Source organism: Syngnathus typhle, linkage group LG9 (genome assembly GCF_033458585.1).
Source record: "Syngnathus typhle isolate RoL2023-S1 ecotype Sweden linkage group LG9, RoL_Styp_1.0, whole genome shotgun sequence".
Classification (NCBI taxonomy): domain Eukaryota; kingdom Metazoa; phylum Chordata; class Actinopteri; order Syngnathiformes; family Syngnathidae; genus Syngnathus; species Syngnathus typhle.
Window position 1 is genome coordinate 1942765 of NC_083746.1, and position 16517 is coordinate 1959281.

At 48.5% G+C, this 16517-nt stretch overlaps 1 protein-coding gene across 1 annotated transcript; it reads left to right on the forward strand.

Annotated features, from left to right (window-relative positions):
* The first annotated feature begins 123 nt into the window (after positions 1 to 123).
* On the forward strand, positions 124 to 16075 carry xpo4 (exportin 4). The gene is made up of 24 exons (XM_061287240.1): positions 124 to 209; positions 1209 to 1314; positions 1409 to 1550; positions 1620 to 1758; positions 1834 to 1950; positions 2085 to 2237; positions 6200 to 6313; positions 9658 to 9815; positions 10845 to 11019; positions 11108 to 11284; positions 11365 to 11507; positions 11706 to 11851; positions 11972 to 12149; positions 12228 to 12387; positions 12462 to 12631; positions 12702 to 12876; positions 12967 to 13173; positions 13243 to 13329; positions 13405 to 13585; positions 13778 to 13899; positions 13975 to 14105; positions 14234 to 14351; positions 14420 to 14512; positions 14740 to 16075. Exons 1-24 carry the CDS (start codon positions 144 to 146, stop codon positions 14935 to 14937), a joined length of 3456 nt encoding a protein of 1151 aa, XP_061143224.1. The 5' UTR covers positions 124 to 143; the 3' UTR covers positions 14938 to 16075.
* The last annotated feature ends 442 nt before the right edge of the window (positions 16076 to 16517 follow it).

A 16517-nucleotide genomic window follows, 5' to 3' on the forward strand; every position in this document is an offset into this window, starting at 1 on the left:
TGCAGTTTTATGAGTTTTTAAAAAGTAGTAGTTGTTTCTAAAGGATAGTTTCGGGAATTTTTATGTTACTGGAAGTTATTTTGATGTGTATCATTACCCACAATGCCTCGCGCGGGTGCGTCATCTTCGAGGGCCCGGCATCCATGATGGCGGCGCTCGGTGCGGCAGAAGTCATCACCCAGCTGGAAAGCGCTGCCAAAGTTTTAATGGTAAGACATGACAAGCCTTTCTGGCTGCCGATAAGATGCTACGTTACGACGAACGCGCTGAGGCGAGGCGAGTGTCTGAAGGGTTCGCCTTTGCCGCTTTTTCATGGCGAGACTTTGGACCTGAGCGGGAACGGCAACGATGCGTGGCCAAGCTGCTTCTTCTCTCTTCCCATCCCGAAAATGTTGGCCTCAATATTCGCCATTTAAACCCTTATGCCACTCTAGAAACTGCCACTTTTTTGTGTGTCTGTACTGTGTAAGTGTCCAAGTTGCCAAAAGGAGCTTGGTTCACTCTCAGACCAAATAATGAAGTCGCCACCCAAGCTGTGTAAAGTCACTTAATTGGTGGGATACGCGTGTAGCAAGTTTTCAGGAGCTCCCCTAGCTTAACCGGTCAGCTTTCCAGTCTTCCATGGAGCATCTTAAAGCTAACCCGAAGCTAGAATCTTCCCCAATTAGTCATCACTATCTAGTAGCTCTCCAACTTAGCATTGTAGAGGCCCTATAGCCAGTAGTGTAGACCCCGTCCCTAACTTAACTGTGTAGCAACACTGAGCTAAATCAGTATGTCACCCCAAACTACCCACGTAGCAATCCATTTTATGAGAATACTTTATTTGTTGGCTTTTATTTGTAACTCTACGAGTTGTTGTTTGAAAATGTCTTAGTTGCATGAGCATTTAGAGATAAAGTTGGACAAATAATGTAAACATTGGTGACTGTAGTCTAATTCCTCAGCAGAAAAAAATTAAATTATTATGAAATCTTAATTTACATATTAAGTTTTCTAGTTTTATCGTAATTTTGGGCTGATGTATTTATTAATCATATTTTAGATTGTCATTTTTGCTGGAATCAAGTCTCAGTGCTTTTCCTCCTCCCCTTTCCCTATTTTCTCCCCATTCCCTCGTTATTATAGTTTTATTTTCGTGTCGCAATAATCTTAGGATTTATTTTCTCGTCATTTAAGACAGTAATCATCTTCCATGTGTTTTTCAGGCACCGCCTTCCATGGTGAGCACAGAGCAGCGGCAGCATGCCGAGCACGTCTTCCTCTCCTTCAGGAAGTCAAAGTCGCCCTTTGCCATTTGTAAACACATCTTAGGTGAGTGCTCGCACATGTTACCATAATACCATCTCGGGCATTTTTGAGTGTGCGATGACAAGCAGTCCTAGTGAGTGTGCCGTTTATGTTTCAGAGAGCAGCAAAGTGGATTACGTGCTGTTTCAAGCTGCCACGGCCATCATGGAGGCGGTGGTGAGAGAATGGATCCTCCTGGAGAAGAGCAGCATCGAGTCCCTCCGAGCCTTCCTGCTCACATACGTGCTACACAGACCCAAGTAAGGACACACTGAAAATGAAGTTGCCAAGTGGCGGTGGAACTAAAAGTGTGTGTGTGTCTATTTTAGCTTGCAGAAGTACGTGCGCGAGCAGATTCTGCTGGCCGTGGCCGTCATCGTCAAGCGCGGCACCCTCGACAAAACTGTGAGCTGCAAAAGTATCTTCCTGGAGGTCGGACAGCTCATCGGCAGCGGGAACCCCAGCGTGGTAAAGATGCACACAGTGCAGCCAAGTTGGCGGCCAGCAGGTGGCAGCACATTAGCGTGTGCCTGTGCTTTGCAGCAAACGTTGGCGTGCTCCATCCTAACGGCGCTGCTCAGCGAGTTCTCCAGCTCCAGCAAGACCAGCAGCATCGGGCTGAGCATGGAGTTCCATGGAAGCTGCAAGCGCCTCTTTCAGGTGCGTGCATCGCCCTCATTTAAAATTTGAAAAAAAATGGCACCGGAAAGAAATGCTTTATAGCAGTCCAGTACAGTACAGGTAAGAAATAACCATTTTATTTATTAATATAAACATATATGTATGCGTTTTAGGAGGACGGCCTTCGGCAGATCTTTGCCATGACCATGGAGGTCCTGCAGGAGTTCAGCCGGCGCGAGAACCTCAGCGCGCAGATGTCGTGCGTCTTCCAACGCTACCTGGCCTTGGCCAATCAGGTGCTCAGCTGGAACTTCTTGCCGCCCAATCATATCCTTTCCTTCACATCACGCACTTGAAAGGTCATCAGTTAGGCCAGAGTAGTCGATTAAGGCAGTGTTCGGAGGGGACTTGTCCATACTGAGGGGCACAAATCCATACAGGAAACAAAAATCCCCCCAAAAAGTTTAATTGGTGTGATAATGTAAAAAACACATTACTGGCAAAAATATAATGAAATACATGAATTTATAAAAATATGATTGAATTAAAAATAAGTTAATACATAAATTAATTTAAGAAATTACAGCAAAATCAAGTTAGGATAATTAAAGCTGTTTTTCCACCAAAACCTATGCTGCAATTTTTTTTTTTTTTAAATGAATCATTTAATAATGATTGATGGTTTGGATTTAATTGAATTAAAATGTTAACATTTTAATTATTTATACCAAACTATGAACAGAAAATATGCATTTTTTAAATATAAATAACAAAAATAACTTACCAATATTATTTTTAAAAAATGATATAAAAAATAAGAACAATTAAGTACACATTTATTGTCTATTTAAGAAAAAGAAAAAGTATATTTTCCAAACCATCTACTCAAGAAGGGAAGAAGGGAAAACTGCTTACATTCTATTTCGCTATGTACGCTGGCCAGCAATGAACGCATGCGGGTGACTTTGCGGTGCATCTCCAGCATGCACATGTGTTGTCTGTGCAGCTGGCCTCATGTTGAGAGCACAAATCCTAAATCCTAACCAGCCTGGCATCTGAGGGGATCTGGATCACTTTCAAAGAAGTGTCCACTCGTGTGTGTGCGTGTGTGTGTTTGTGTGCGCACATCATTCCTTAGACCCTGCCCCCCTTTTCTACCCTCGGTATGCGCGGCGCGCATTTGTGTGTGTCTTCTTAAAGACAAACTTTGAAAGTCATCCGCATGTGTGTTTGCATCCGCAGTTATGTTTTTTTTCGGCAACACTTGAAAGAGATTGCGGTCACTCAATAATCCACAAAGTGAAAAAAAAAGAAAGCCACCACCTCGTATGGGTGCCCCATCTTAGTCACTGCAGTTTATTGCAGCATGCTCACTTAAGTACGCGCATTAGGGTTCTTCAAGCGGGCGGCATGTCCGTCCACGCTCTCTGAAGCGGCATCACTCAGGCTCGAGGGGGGTGTCGCGTGTCCTCTCGAGCGTCTGCGCCACACCGTGTCACTCGCCAGTAAGCGGGCTTCTAATAAGGCGGCGGCGCTCAGATGCTAGACCGATCGAGCCGTCGCGCCGTCCTTCCGTCTCAATGTTTGCTCTCGGTCGGCCTACCATCTGCTTTGTGGCAGACAGGAATGCGCGCTTGTTTGGGTCTGAAAGCGTGACGCTCCCACTTTAGAACTCGTCGACTTACCAGGTAGTGAAGCCCCTTGAGTGTTGAGCTGGGACCCCCCACACCCACCAATCGGGCCTCACAAGGAGTTCCTCTTACCCTTGGGGGTTTGAGGGGTCATCAGCTTCATCTGCTTTAGCCCAAACAAAGGCAATACAACTTCAAATTCCAAATGAAACTCTAATGAAATAACAAAACAAGAGTTTTGCGGCGATTCAATAGACGCTAATAAATGCCATCTTCTACAATAGAGATAAACAGAACAAACAAACTGGAATCCGCCGTCACCGTTTTGTTCCCCCGCATCCGAAATGGCCGAGCGCCCGTTAATACGGTAATTCTATCGCTCCTGTCAAGACATTGTCCTTCGTCCCCCGCTGACAGCTGCATGATTGGAGACAAAGCTTTAGGGCAGCCAACGACAACGGGAGACGGGTGCCGGACTGTTATTCCACATGGCGGGATTTAGGGAGGGATGCGTCCCTTAAACCCCAACACGCGCCTTAGCATAGCGCCGCGAGGCGGCCGCCAGGATCAAGCGTAATGAATAGAGGATACAGTAGAAGCTTGCTAATCCGCTAGCTGCACACGCGCGCACAGCAGCAAGGCCGCCTGGAGATTAGCCGGTTAATCTGTTTGTTGGCTATTTGCAGAGGCAATGAGGACACAATGAAGAAGTCCAGCTGCTCTGTCTTTAGCTCTTTTTCATATTCAACGCGGATAGAGTGTCTCAGAGCCGTTAGCGCCTTGCTAAATGTTAGCTCTTGTTTGTTTGGGCCTCTCTCGGTCACCGTGGTTACACGACTGCGAGCTTGGAAAAGTGCCTAGAAAGAAAGCTTTTTGTATTAACGCAATCGCTCCTTTTGGCTCTTTTTCATGATAACCGCCATCTTGCGCAGTACAAATTAACACAATGACTGGAGAAGAAAAAAACTCGCAGATAAATAGTTCACATGCACACACCCGGTGTGCTATAATTCAATCGCTGCTTTCGCAAATTGCCCCAACTTTGCGTCGGGAATTGAAACGATGACTATAAAGAGGGGGGGAAAGGCCCACACTGACACACACGTGTAGAATTGTGTGTACCTGAGCTGAAAAGTTCACTGTACTGTTAATGCAGTTGTGTTTATGTGCGAAGGCGCTCGTAACATGTTAACGGCGCGTGCGTCTTTAGCCCTCTTCACTCGTTGACCCGCATTTAGTTGTGTGCGTCCGTGTGTACTTGTGTGTAGAAAGCGAGGCGGCAGCGCAGCTATTAGGAGCCAGCGGGCTTGAAACGGCAGCAGGTGATGCCTTTTAAAAAGCCGGCAAAGCGCCGCCACATGTCCTCGTCACTCCTCTCACGCACACATTCGTCATCTGGCAAACATGCGCGTGACACACGTCGGCACATACGCGCACACACACGGTCCGTTTTGTGGTTTGTTTGTCAAGAAGGGGGAAGTATGCGGTTGTTTTGTTTAAAGTGATGCTTATCCTTCCAGCGCACACACAAGCGCAAGGAATGTGTTTGTATCGTCACACATAGTACATGGGTTGTTTTTAAAAATAGTATTTTTTTCCCCCCAACTGTGTAATTTCCCCCAAAAATGTAAGAACCACATGAAAACAAATTTGCAGCGGGTCAAGTGTATAGCAAAGCGACAGGTGATGTCAGGCCCGTTAAGTCTCCCGCCAAAGCCGCTAAATTGCGGAGCCCACTTTATTCAACACGTGGCTCCGACTGCACTTATCGTTCCCGAGCTCCCCCGAGGCCTTGTCGGACCCCTGTTGCCACCGCGCTAGCTCCCCGGGGATAGGACCGGAGCGAATAGCATTCTTGCGTCTTCTCCTGGACGACGCTTCTTTCCATCACCCTCATTCCGTCCCTCCTTGCCAAAGTTCACTGCGAGGTCCTCCGCCTCCACCGTGGCTATTTTTACCGCCGCGCTCTGCGTTTGACAGGTGCCAACTCGTAGGCCCAAAATGCATTGCGGCGTGCGGTGCAACGCGGGGCGGTGGCGGCCGGAATGCGCCGGCGACCCGGCCGCCCTCTGCCGCCCGCCGCTCGGCTTTGATGACACATTCCTCCGTTAGCTGGTTTGTCAAACGATGCGCGCGGAATCTCAGCATAGACGAGCGCTGACAAAATGGCTTGGGACTGGCACTTTGAGTGACAGGAGATTGACACTTTATTTTTATTTGGAGCAACTGTGACTTTCATCTCCACTTCAAAAATCCTGAAAATCTTTCGGATTTTTTTGGTATCATTTTGAAAGTATTCTCTTTATATATTTTAAAAAAATCAACAAAAGGGTTGCCATCGTGGCCCTGTTTATTTAATACATCTTTTAAAATCTGCTATGTACGTTTGAATGTTGATTTTGCGAAGGCAGCTTAAGAAACTGTAGCTTGCAGCAAAACAAAGAAGTGGACACAGACACGCTAGCGTGTTAAGACGCACGCTGTGTGCGAGCCGATTGGCTGAGGAATGAGGTGGGGGCGTGTCCCGGTGTTGAATGCGTCTGAAGGCTGATCCTTTCTGCACATTTGCGCCGGGCTCGTCTCCCGACGAGGCAGAGGAGGGGTGGGGTGAACTTGAAAGCGCTATGCTGCTGTTGGCCTTAACGGGCAGCGGGTCACTGGGGCGCCACTACATCGCCATGTTCGAGGCGGCGCAGAACGTCATGCTCAAGCCCACCGAGACCTGGAGGGAGGCGCTGCTGGACACCAGAGTCATGGACCTCTTCTTCACGGTGAGTATCACTTCCTCTTATTCATCCCAACCACTGAAACGTCCTCATGCACATGAATGACAAGTTTTTGCAAAGGTTTTGACCCAGGTTTGAAATTTTGGTGCCAGCTGTCACTGTATTGGAATTAATTGGAGAAGCTTTTAGATGCTTTTCTAGTACCATCATCAAAAGCTACCCCATCTTGTTTGCTGCATAAGCAGGGTGAAATCCAAAAGCAGGTTGTTGCCCCATCGTGGTATTAAGCTTTTTTTTTTTTTTTTTTTTTTTTTTTAAAAGAAAAAAAATCACGGGGAGCACCTGCATCCATTGAGACCCAACTTGCTTCCTACCTAAATGGAAACTGAAGCAGTGGGGTTGATTTGATTATTAGTTTGGGTGGATTGATTCAGACCAGTTTGCTTCCTAAACGGGCTGTGGCACCTTGTTTGCGTTTTGGGACCTACATCCTTAATCGCTGCTTTCTGTTTCCTTGGATACCGTGCCTTCACTCAATTTATGTTTTTTAAGACGGCATCTATGCTTGGCCAGACCTGAAAATGAGCGCCCTAACAAGCTATGCTGCTAATCAACCCAAAATATTGAATGTCCAGAATGCTTGCAACCTGTGTCAGGTTTCCGCCTCGTCTGCGGCGCTGGTATTTCTAGTAGCTCCAATGTTTGTTGTTGTAGATGCCCTCAGCTGTCCAACTGTGTGTGTTTGGTTTGGGGGGGGGTGTCATGTCGGCCCCTGGGAGACTATGTCAACTTTGGCGTGTGCGACGTCTCTTTCTTTAATTTAATGGACTCTGCTGTTGTCTCTTGCATACATACAGGCGGTGTGTGTGTGTGTGTGTGTGTTGAAACACACTAGACATGCCACTGGGATGTCTGAGGCTTCCCCACAACACTACTCCGCAGTCTCCATATTCTTGCAGTGCTCCATTATAAATGTGGCAGTGCTTGCAAATGAATTTTCCCGGCTTGAGGGTCTTAGGAGGGGGCTGATGAGGAGTTTGGCCAGAGAAGGGAAGAAAATCCTTAAACCGCACCGAAGAATGCGGTGTGATTTCCCAGAATCCATTTTGAGCCCCTCTTTGACTTATTAAAAACCATGTGACTTGGGGCAGTGTTTGCGTTTCTTGAGGTTACGTGGTTTCACTCCAGAAAACGGAAGGATGGATGTTTGTGTGCGCAGTTGACAATCAATGATCGCTTTATCGTCACAGTTGACGTTTCCCATGGCAGAACACGCAAAAGATAGCGTACGTCGCCAGTATTCGATCTTGATTCATTTCCAAGATTGTCACACGTCTCAAATTTGGATGCAATCTTTGAAGTTTCATTTAAAAAGATTCCCTTGGCGTCTTGAAATTTTTTTCGGGTCTACTCCTGATAAATATAAATACCAAATTCCCTTTTGTTTACTGAAACCAGGCTGGGTTTTCCAAAGAGTCACTTGTGCGCATGCCGAACAAATTTCACGTTGCCAAGTGAAACTGGCCGTGGGGCCTGCTGAGTGAGATTGCCCGGAAGATCAATTAATCAGGCCTCTTCCCTAATGCAGACCCCCCCCCCAGTACATTTCAGAAATGCCCCTCTTTGGCGTAGCAACACATCTTCCAAGGTCAAACAAGAGTGTGTCACTCAGCATGTGTTGCGATGGAAAGACAATAGGCGATGTGTTGATGCCAGACAAACGATTGGAAAGATGAGCCTCAGGGGGGAACGCACACCAGCCAGGCTTTGTCTCCTTCTATAAATAGCATCCTCATCTCCACTCTCTCCTCCTTTACTACCAGCCTCCCTTTTGTTATCCCCCGTCGTAAAAGCCGCCCTCTTCTTTTGTGCTATCAAATGTTGTTTATATTAAACACTCGCCACCCCAAAATGGAATCTTTTTTTTAATCATTCTTCCTCGAGGCCAGTCTCACTTAGCAACATGAAAATTGGTCGTAGTGTTTATCACGGGTGGACCCGTGATAAAGTCTTAAGAAGACATGCCCACAAATGATCGGTGAGGCTGCCATTTTGTTTCGAATTGCATTTTACAACTTTGAGAAACATTTTTACATTGAGGCCTGTGTAGTAAATAAATCATCACCTCAAGATCAAGAGGGAATTTCCTACAGTCAGCGAACGCAGCATTAGCACGGAATTAGTTACCTTGACAATGACCCAAACAACCCTTCCGGGGCTTTGCTGTTCATTGATTAATTAGTGTGCATTAATACCATTGTGAGGTATCTCGGGCTCTCTTTCACCCCTTCTCCCCCTCACTCACACACACACACACACACGTATACACGCTAACAATAGTCAGACATGAGCGGTATGGCACACATCATTTGCTAGCGCAGCTGCCTTGTACCCTCCTCCTTCCCTCCCTCCCTCCCTCCCTCCTGCCTCTCTCCAGCCGATGACTTCACATCGTGGAAGCAGCAGCAGCGGCGGGAGTGTAGCGGCGCCACAGCTGCTACGGCGCGTTAGCATCTTAGCCGTAAAGGGAAGACGGGAGGGAAGTTGGAGCCATGCGCCGGCAGAACGGACATTAAGGCTGGGGAGGCGGCGGCGGAGGCGGCTGAGGTCCAGATGTGCGTTGCGTAGTGTCAATGGAAAGACATGTTGCCGAGGTGGTCCTGACCGAGAGCTCATCGGGATGTTTTTCCACTCTTGAGTTTGATTGAGGCTTTAAAGACCTGCCCGTGCTTGTGTCTGGTTGAGGGAGAGGAAGAGAGACAGAGCAGTTAAGCACCTCATGTCATCTAAGGGTAGGCAGGAAGTTTTACACTTGGGCTTGAGCATGCGCTTGCACGGAAAACTCACATTTGGACCACTCTTAACCCCTTAAAGCGACATTCACCTCTTTGCATTTCAATCCATGCTGCCTGTTTTGAATGAATCCAAATTGCATTTGCCGGATTCATTTTTTTCCAAGAATTGTCGCCCGTTTGTCGAATTAGACCAAAATGGCAATGTCGCAAACGACTGAAATGATGAACACGCGTTGCTATTGTTGTCAAAAGTACAAAATCGCAATCGTGCACACAAAAAAAAGAAATCGAATTCTTAGTGGTGAAAAGAGAAATCACTACAAATATGATTTTTCTCATTTAAATGCTGCACCATGTCTCATGGCTGAAATGATGGGCATGTTGCTACTGTTATTAGATAATGGATGTGTGTTCCATCTCCAATCTTGTGTGTGTGTGTTATTCACTTAGAGTCGTCTGAGGAGGAGGCAGGAAATTTGTTTCCCATTTGTGCTTGAGAGTTCTACATTTGAAATCGAATGCTTGTAGACTAGTAACCCTCGGACTGGAAACCCACTCACTTTGGACAGCGATCATATCCTATTTTTTTTCCAGGTCCACAGGAAGATCCGCGAGGACTCGGACATGGCCCAGGACTCCCTGCAGTGTCTGGCCCAGCTGGCCTCCATGCACGGACCCGTCTTCCGGGACGAGAGCTCCCAGATCTCCTACCTGGCCCACCTGGTGGAGGGCCTGCTCAGCATGATCAACGGGTCAGTGCATGTCAAACTAGAAATCATCTGGAGTGTTGGGTCGTATTGAAAGGATGGAGCTTTTTAAAAAAAAAAAAAAAAAAAAAAAATTGCTCTGTTGCGTGGCCGTCTGTAATCACCTATATTCTTGGAGCTTTTTTTTTTTTTTTTTCTTCCTTTCCAATTGCCTCATTGGAAAACCACGCGTAGCGTAGCTGGACGGCCAATGGGCGCTGAATGAGCATTTTTGCTCACACTCACACTTTGGCCTGTATGTGTTTTCCACACCACGTGTGACCCGGAATGTCGCTTTTAATGAAGCAGGGTAATCAAAGTTGTTGGAAGTTACTTTTTGAGTTTATTGCGCTTCACAGAATTTGTCATGTTTCACACGGCTGCTGTTTTTTATGAAGTACAAAAAAAGGAGAGGACCCATGAATAGTAGCGTCTTGATTTAGCTCGTCGCATTTTTTGTATTTTTGCGCTTTATTTTTAATATACTTTAGCTCAGAGGAGTAAAAATTGTTTCCACTACGCATGCTAAGGCCAAACCGAGGTCAGCTTTCCACGTGAGCCCCAAATGTCCACGCAAATTGCTCCTCAGACTCGAGCGCGAGGATGACGCGACCTGGGGCAATTTTCCACAGCTCCGCGGTGGTCCCAGTTTCACGCAGTTTCCCCTCGCGGCGACGCTTCAAATCGAGAGATCGCACGCCAATCCACAACATTGTGTTGACTCACCGCGTATTTATAGTTTTAATCGGCCATTTTAAGGCGGCCTGGCGTATTTCCATGTTGCCTTTTAGGCAAGGTGACGAGGACAAAGCTTAGTATTGTGTAGCGGCGGGTGGCTAAAAACAGCACTTCCAAGTGCGAAGTGCTTTTTTTTACACGGACCATTAAGATTGATTACCGGTCAGCGTAAAAAAAAAGTAAAAGGGAAGTTAACTGCCACGGAAATATCAAAATTTGTTGACATAATTGCATCAGAAAAATGGCTTTAGGAAACAATGGAATGAATGAATAAACCATTCTTTTGTTTTCTTCCAGCATCGAAATCGAGGACTCTGAGGCGGTGGGCATCTCCAACATCATTTTCAACCTGATCACCATGTTCCCCAGGAGCGTGTTGACGGCGCTGCCCAGCGACCTCTTCACATCCTTCATCAACTGCCTCACGCTGCTCACATGCTCCTTCGGGCGCAGCGCCGCCCTGGAGGAAGTGGTGAGTCGCTGCTGCCCGTTTCCCTCAACAATGTCTGTCATGAGTAGACCTAAGAAGACATTCAAGACCGCCATTTGTGCCCTTCCAGCTGGACAAGGACGACATGGTGTACATGGAGGCCTATGACAGATTGCTGGAGTCGTGGCTGACGCTAGTGCAGGACGAGGAGCATTTCCCTCGCGGCTGCTTCATCCAGCCCGCCGTGCAGGTCTTCAACGCCTACATCCAGTGTCACCTGGCCGCGCCCGACGGCACCCGCAACCTGGTCAGATTGGGAATAGCTTGAATAGCTAGATGAACTCCCGTTCTGAGTGACCCCCCCCCCCCCCCCCTTTGCCTTCTCAGTCGGTGAACGGCGTGTCGTCCCACGAGGAGGAGGAGATCAACGAGCTCCAAGAAGACGACAGAGAGCTTTTCTCGGATCAGCTGTCCAGCATTGGCACGCTGGGCCGGGTGGCTTCGGACCACTGCATCCCCCTCCTCACCAGGTAAACACACTCGAGCTTTGGGACAGGAGAGAAATGACATACCGAGACGTTATGAAATATACTCAAAGCGATTTTTTTTCATGGGACGCACCAATGAGCGGCAAGTCTACAAGATGCAATTTTTTTTTTTTTAAATGCTGCTTGCCTGAAAACACACCTCCGGTTTGAGTGTGATGTTTGTTGTGTTGCTGCCGGCAGCCTCCTGGAGGACCGCGTGACTCGGCTCCACGGTCAGCTCCAAAGGACTCAGCAGCACCTGATGTCCTCATCGGACCTGGCGTCAGCGGACCGCAAAGTACTGGACGACCTCTACGAGGACATCCACTGGCTCATCCTGGTCTCAGGTCAGCGAAAACCTTGACACAAGCGCTGCAGAAATAAACGCACATTAGCTTCCGATGTGCTTAGCTTCGAATGCTACAGCGCTGTCCTTGTTTTTGAAATGCCTTGTGTCCGGCGTCCAGGCTACCTCCTGGCGGACGACCCCCAGGGCGAGACACCGCTGATCCCCTCCGAGGTAATGGAGTTCTCGGTCAAGCGCTCGACAGAAGTGGACATGAACACCACGCTGCAGATCCTGGGCTCGCCGGGAGAAAGAGCCTCGTCCATCCCAGGCTTCGATCGCACCGACCCGGTCATCAGGTACTCCCGCCGGGGTCTTCTCTTATCTTGTTTACCCGTACGTACGGTAGACTTTACGAATGTTTTTGCGCTTGTGAGGCTGCTGTCGGCCGTGCTCAGGACGTCCGAGGTGGAATCCAGGGCCAGCAGAGCCAGTTTGACGCAGCTGTTGAGTCCTCAGATGGGCAAAGACATCGTTTGGTTCCTGAGGCGCTGGGCCAAGACCTACCTGCTCGTGGACGAGAAGCTCTACCAACAGGTGATGCACCTGTGTGTAATTGTTGCCTGTACTCATGAAATGATTTTGTTTGTCCCTCCACCTGTTCCCCTCAGGTCAGCGTCCCCTTCAGCACGGCCTTCGGCTCGGACACGGAGGGCGCTCGGTGGATCGTGGGCTACCTGCTGGAGAAAGTCATCACCAACCTGTCGGTGTGGAGCTCAGAGGCCGAGCTGGCCAACGACACGGTGGAACTGTTGGTGACGCTGGTGGAGCGGCGGGAGAGGTGAGGCCCGCTCAGGCCCGGCCAGCTCCGAAGACGGTGTCGTAACGACTCCCTCGTCCCGTCCGAGCAGGGCCAACATGGTGGTGCAGTGCGAGAGCTGGTGGAACCTGGCCAAGCAGTTTGCCGGCCGCAGCCCGCCGCTGCACTTGCTGTCCAGCTCGGTGCAGAGAAGCCTCATGAAGGCTCTGGTGCTGGGGGGCTTTGCCCAAATGGACTCGGAGACCAAGCAGCAGTACTGGGCAGAGGTAATGCACCTGCAACATCGCTTTTTATAAATGGATTTGTAGACTTGTGAAAATGATTTTCTCATTGCCTCGGCTTGGGCTTGCTTTCAGGTGCTGCACCCGCTCCAGCAGCGCTTCCTCAACCTCATCAACCAGGAGAACTTTGCCCAGATCAGCCAGGAGGAGGCGGTCAAGCAGGAGATTGTGGCCACGCTGGAGGCCCTGTGCGGCATCGCAGAGGCCACGCAGATCGACAACGTGGCCTCGCTCTTCTCCTTCCTCATGGACTTTCTGTCCAGCTGCATCGGACTCATGGAGGTCAGGACGGTGACACACAAAAGGCGGATGTTTGGTCTGTGTCATTTATCACACGCGTGTTGGTCTCAGGTGTACAGCAACACGCCGGAGACCATCAACCTGATCATCGAGGTCTTTGTGGAGGTGGCTCACAAGCAGATCTGCTACCTGGGCGAGGTTGGTAACCGCCGCCCTTGCACAACAGAAATGTAGAAAGAAGTAAGCCAGAATGGCGGGCGTGCGTGCGTGCAGAACAAGTCGATGAAGCTGTACGAGGCGTGCCTGACGCTGCTGCAAGTTTACTCCAAGAACAACCAGAGCAGGAAGCGAAGCGACTCGGCCGCCGAGGAGGACCAGTACCAAGACCTGCTTCTCATCATGGAGCTGCTTACCAACCTGCTGTCCAAAGAGTTCATCGACTTCAGTGACACGGGTGCGGTGCACATTCTTGCCTTTTGTAACCGTATGCTGAACTAAACAGGAAGTGTGCCATTTTTTTATTCCTTTTGAAATTTGTCTGCAATTTTTTTTTTTTTTTAAAGAGATGCGCTGTTTCCAAAGAAAAATGTTTTTGAGGGTCAAAGGTTGAAATCGGTTGCATTTCTACCCTGCCTCTATCTTGCAGACGACGTGTTCCGTAGCCAAGACCAGGGCACGCCGGCATCCAGTCGTCCGGTGTCTGCCGCAGACGTGGTTCTGTACGGTGTCAACATCGTTCTCCCACTCATGTCACAAGACCTTCTCAAGGTTAGATCCGATTTTTTACGGGAGCTGCCGTGGAAAGAAAACTGACCGACGTCTTTGCTTTATGGTGTTCCGCAGTTTCCCTCTTTGTGCAACCAGTATTACAAGCTCATCACCTTCATCTGCGAGATCTTCCCAGAGAAGATCCCGCAGCTGCCCGAGGATCTCTTCAAGAGCCTCATGTTCTCGCTGGAGCTCGGGATGACCTCGTATCCTCCTCGTGGGAGGACAAAGTGACCCATGATGTGGATTTGTGTCGAGACAGTTGGTCAAAGTAGCAATGTTTGTGCGCTGTGCTGTGCTGTTTATTTCTCCAAGCCTTAACACAAGTGTTCAGTATGGGTTCCGAGATCAGTCAGCTGTGTTTGGAAGCTTTGTCGCCATTGGCCGAGCAGTGCGCCAAAAACCAGGAAAAGGACACGCCGCTTTTCATGGCCACCCGACACTTCCTCAAGGCACGCACACACACACAGGCACACACCATGTTCATTTGCAGTTTGTTCACGTTCGGTCTATGTTGCAGCTGGTCTTTGACATGTTGGTGCTGCAGAAACACAACACGGAGATGACGGTGGCGGCCGGAGAAGCGCTTTACACGCTAGTCTGTCTGCACCAGGTCAGATGACACCAAGTCGACTTGAGATGAATGAAGATGCCCAGTTGTCGTAATAGCGCAATACCAATCAGATGTTGTATCCATTGTATTATCAAAGCTTTTGCTCAAGAAGGTTACTGATGATATGATGAGAATAGTATTGTGATACAATCGAACCACATTGGTCAACAAATGATGTTGTGTAGTACATCGGCATGTAACGAGCTTGTTGTGATGTCACGCTCCAGGCAGAGTACTCCGATTTGGTGGAGTCGCTGCTGTCATCACAGCGCGACGCAGTCATCTACGGCCGCCTGGTGGCCGCTTTCAACACGCTGACGGCCAGCAGCACGCCGCCGGCCATGGAGCGCAAACAGAAGATGGCCTTCCTCAAAAGCCTCGACGACTTTGTGGCCAACGTGGGCGGCCTGCTTTGCGTCAAGTAGCCGCCATGGATGAATGCGTGCATGCCATGCTGATTCACGCCGGGCCACGCCCGCAATGAACTATGGGCACGTGGGAAGGACGCTCACCACAGCGACCCGCTGGACTGCAGTGCAGACAGACAGACAGGCAGGCAGACTGGCAAGCCACACAAAAGCCAGGGAAAGCGCACCCACCCATACCGATACAATGATATTGGAAGGTGACAAAGATTTTTAATATTATTATTTCCCCCAGGGTGAAGTTTTTGAACTTGTTGAAGGACCATTATGTTGAGAGAATGAATGGTCATATGCACTCAGGCAAGGCATGTACATGAACCCCCTCATATACACACACAAATATATGTGCAGAGATGGCTAATTGACAAAATGCTTAGGAAAACAATGAAGACTATAGGTGAAGGTCAGCAAAATGGGCATCTGTCACTGACGGACTGATAAATCCTTCCGTCATTGCCACCCGTTTCATTGAATGACAATGACGGACCAGCAACATTTTGCCAATTGCCCACCTTTGCTCATTTGAAATCCTAATTTAAAACCTTAACTCTTGTTTAACACTGACAAACACAACACAAGAACTTGAATACGCTGTCTAGTTTCCTTTTTTACCTCAAAGCTCATTATTTGAGAATTGCGTTAATACAGGATTCTACCACATACGCTATTATAGCGTCTTTGGTGAATACCGCCACCTACTGTACAAAAGTAGTCAATGCAGTCTGCCTTCAAGTTTTACCAAGAGAGAGGTTGTGCGTGATTATCAGTCCTCAGTACTGTGTGAGTGAGTGAGTGAGTGAGTGAGTGAGTGAGTGAGTGAGTGAGTGAGTGAGTGAGTGAGTGAGTGAGTGAGTGAGTGAGTGAGTGAGAGAGAGAGAGAGAGAGAGAGAGCGTGCGACCATGCGACCATGCGCATGCCGGAGTCTGCCTGCAAGCCTTTTACATTTGTTGTTCTGTTTGAGGAACATCATGACACACCGAAGCTGAAATGTTTTTATACCCCAGCAGGTGCAGCAGTGAACCTTTGTGCTTAAATTCAAATAAAGAATAAGGAACAGCTTTGCAAAGAGACGCTTGCCCCCCCCTCACTGTGTGTTGACCACATTTGAAAGTTTACATAAAAGTATTGTAATAATAATCGTCTGGTCTTTTCATTCGTGTAAAATGAATAAAAGTGAAAACGAGGGTCATTTGGAAAACATGTTGGAATGCGGCCCCAAGGACTAGAGCTTGACACCTGTGACCTTTGACCATGAGATTTCCCTAATAAAGTGGCCTGTTATTAGGTACACTTGAAAATGGCAGCGTACCTAATGGAGTGTCCGCGTGACGTCACAAATCAAACAGCCAATCAGGAGGTGGGGGTGAGGGCGGGTGTGGCACTTTTCACTTTCAGTTAAGCGTTGACCATGATATTTCCCTAATAAAGTGGCCTGTTATTAGGTACACTTGAAAATGGCAGCGTACCTAATGGAGTGTCCGCGTGACGTCACAAATCAAACAGCCAATCAGGAGGTGGGGGTGAGGGCGGGTGTGGCACTTTTCACTTTCAGTTAAGCGTTGACCATGATATTTCCCTA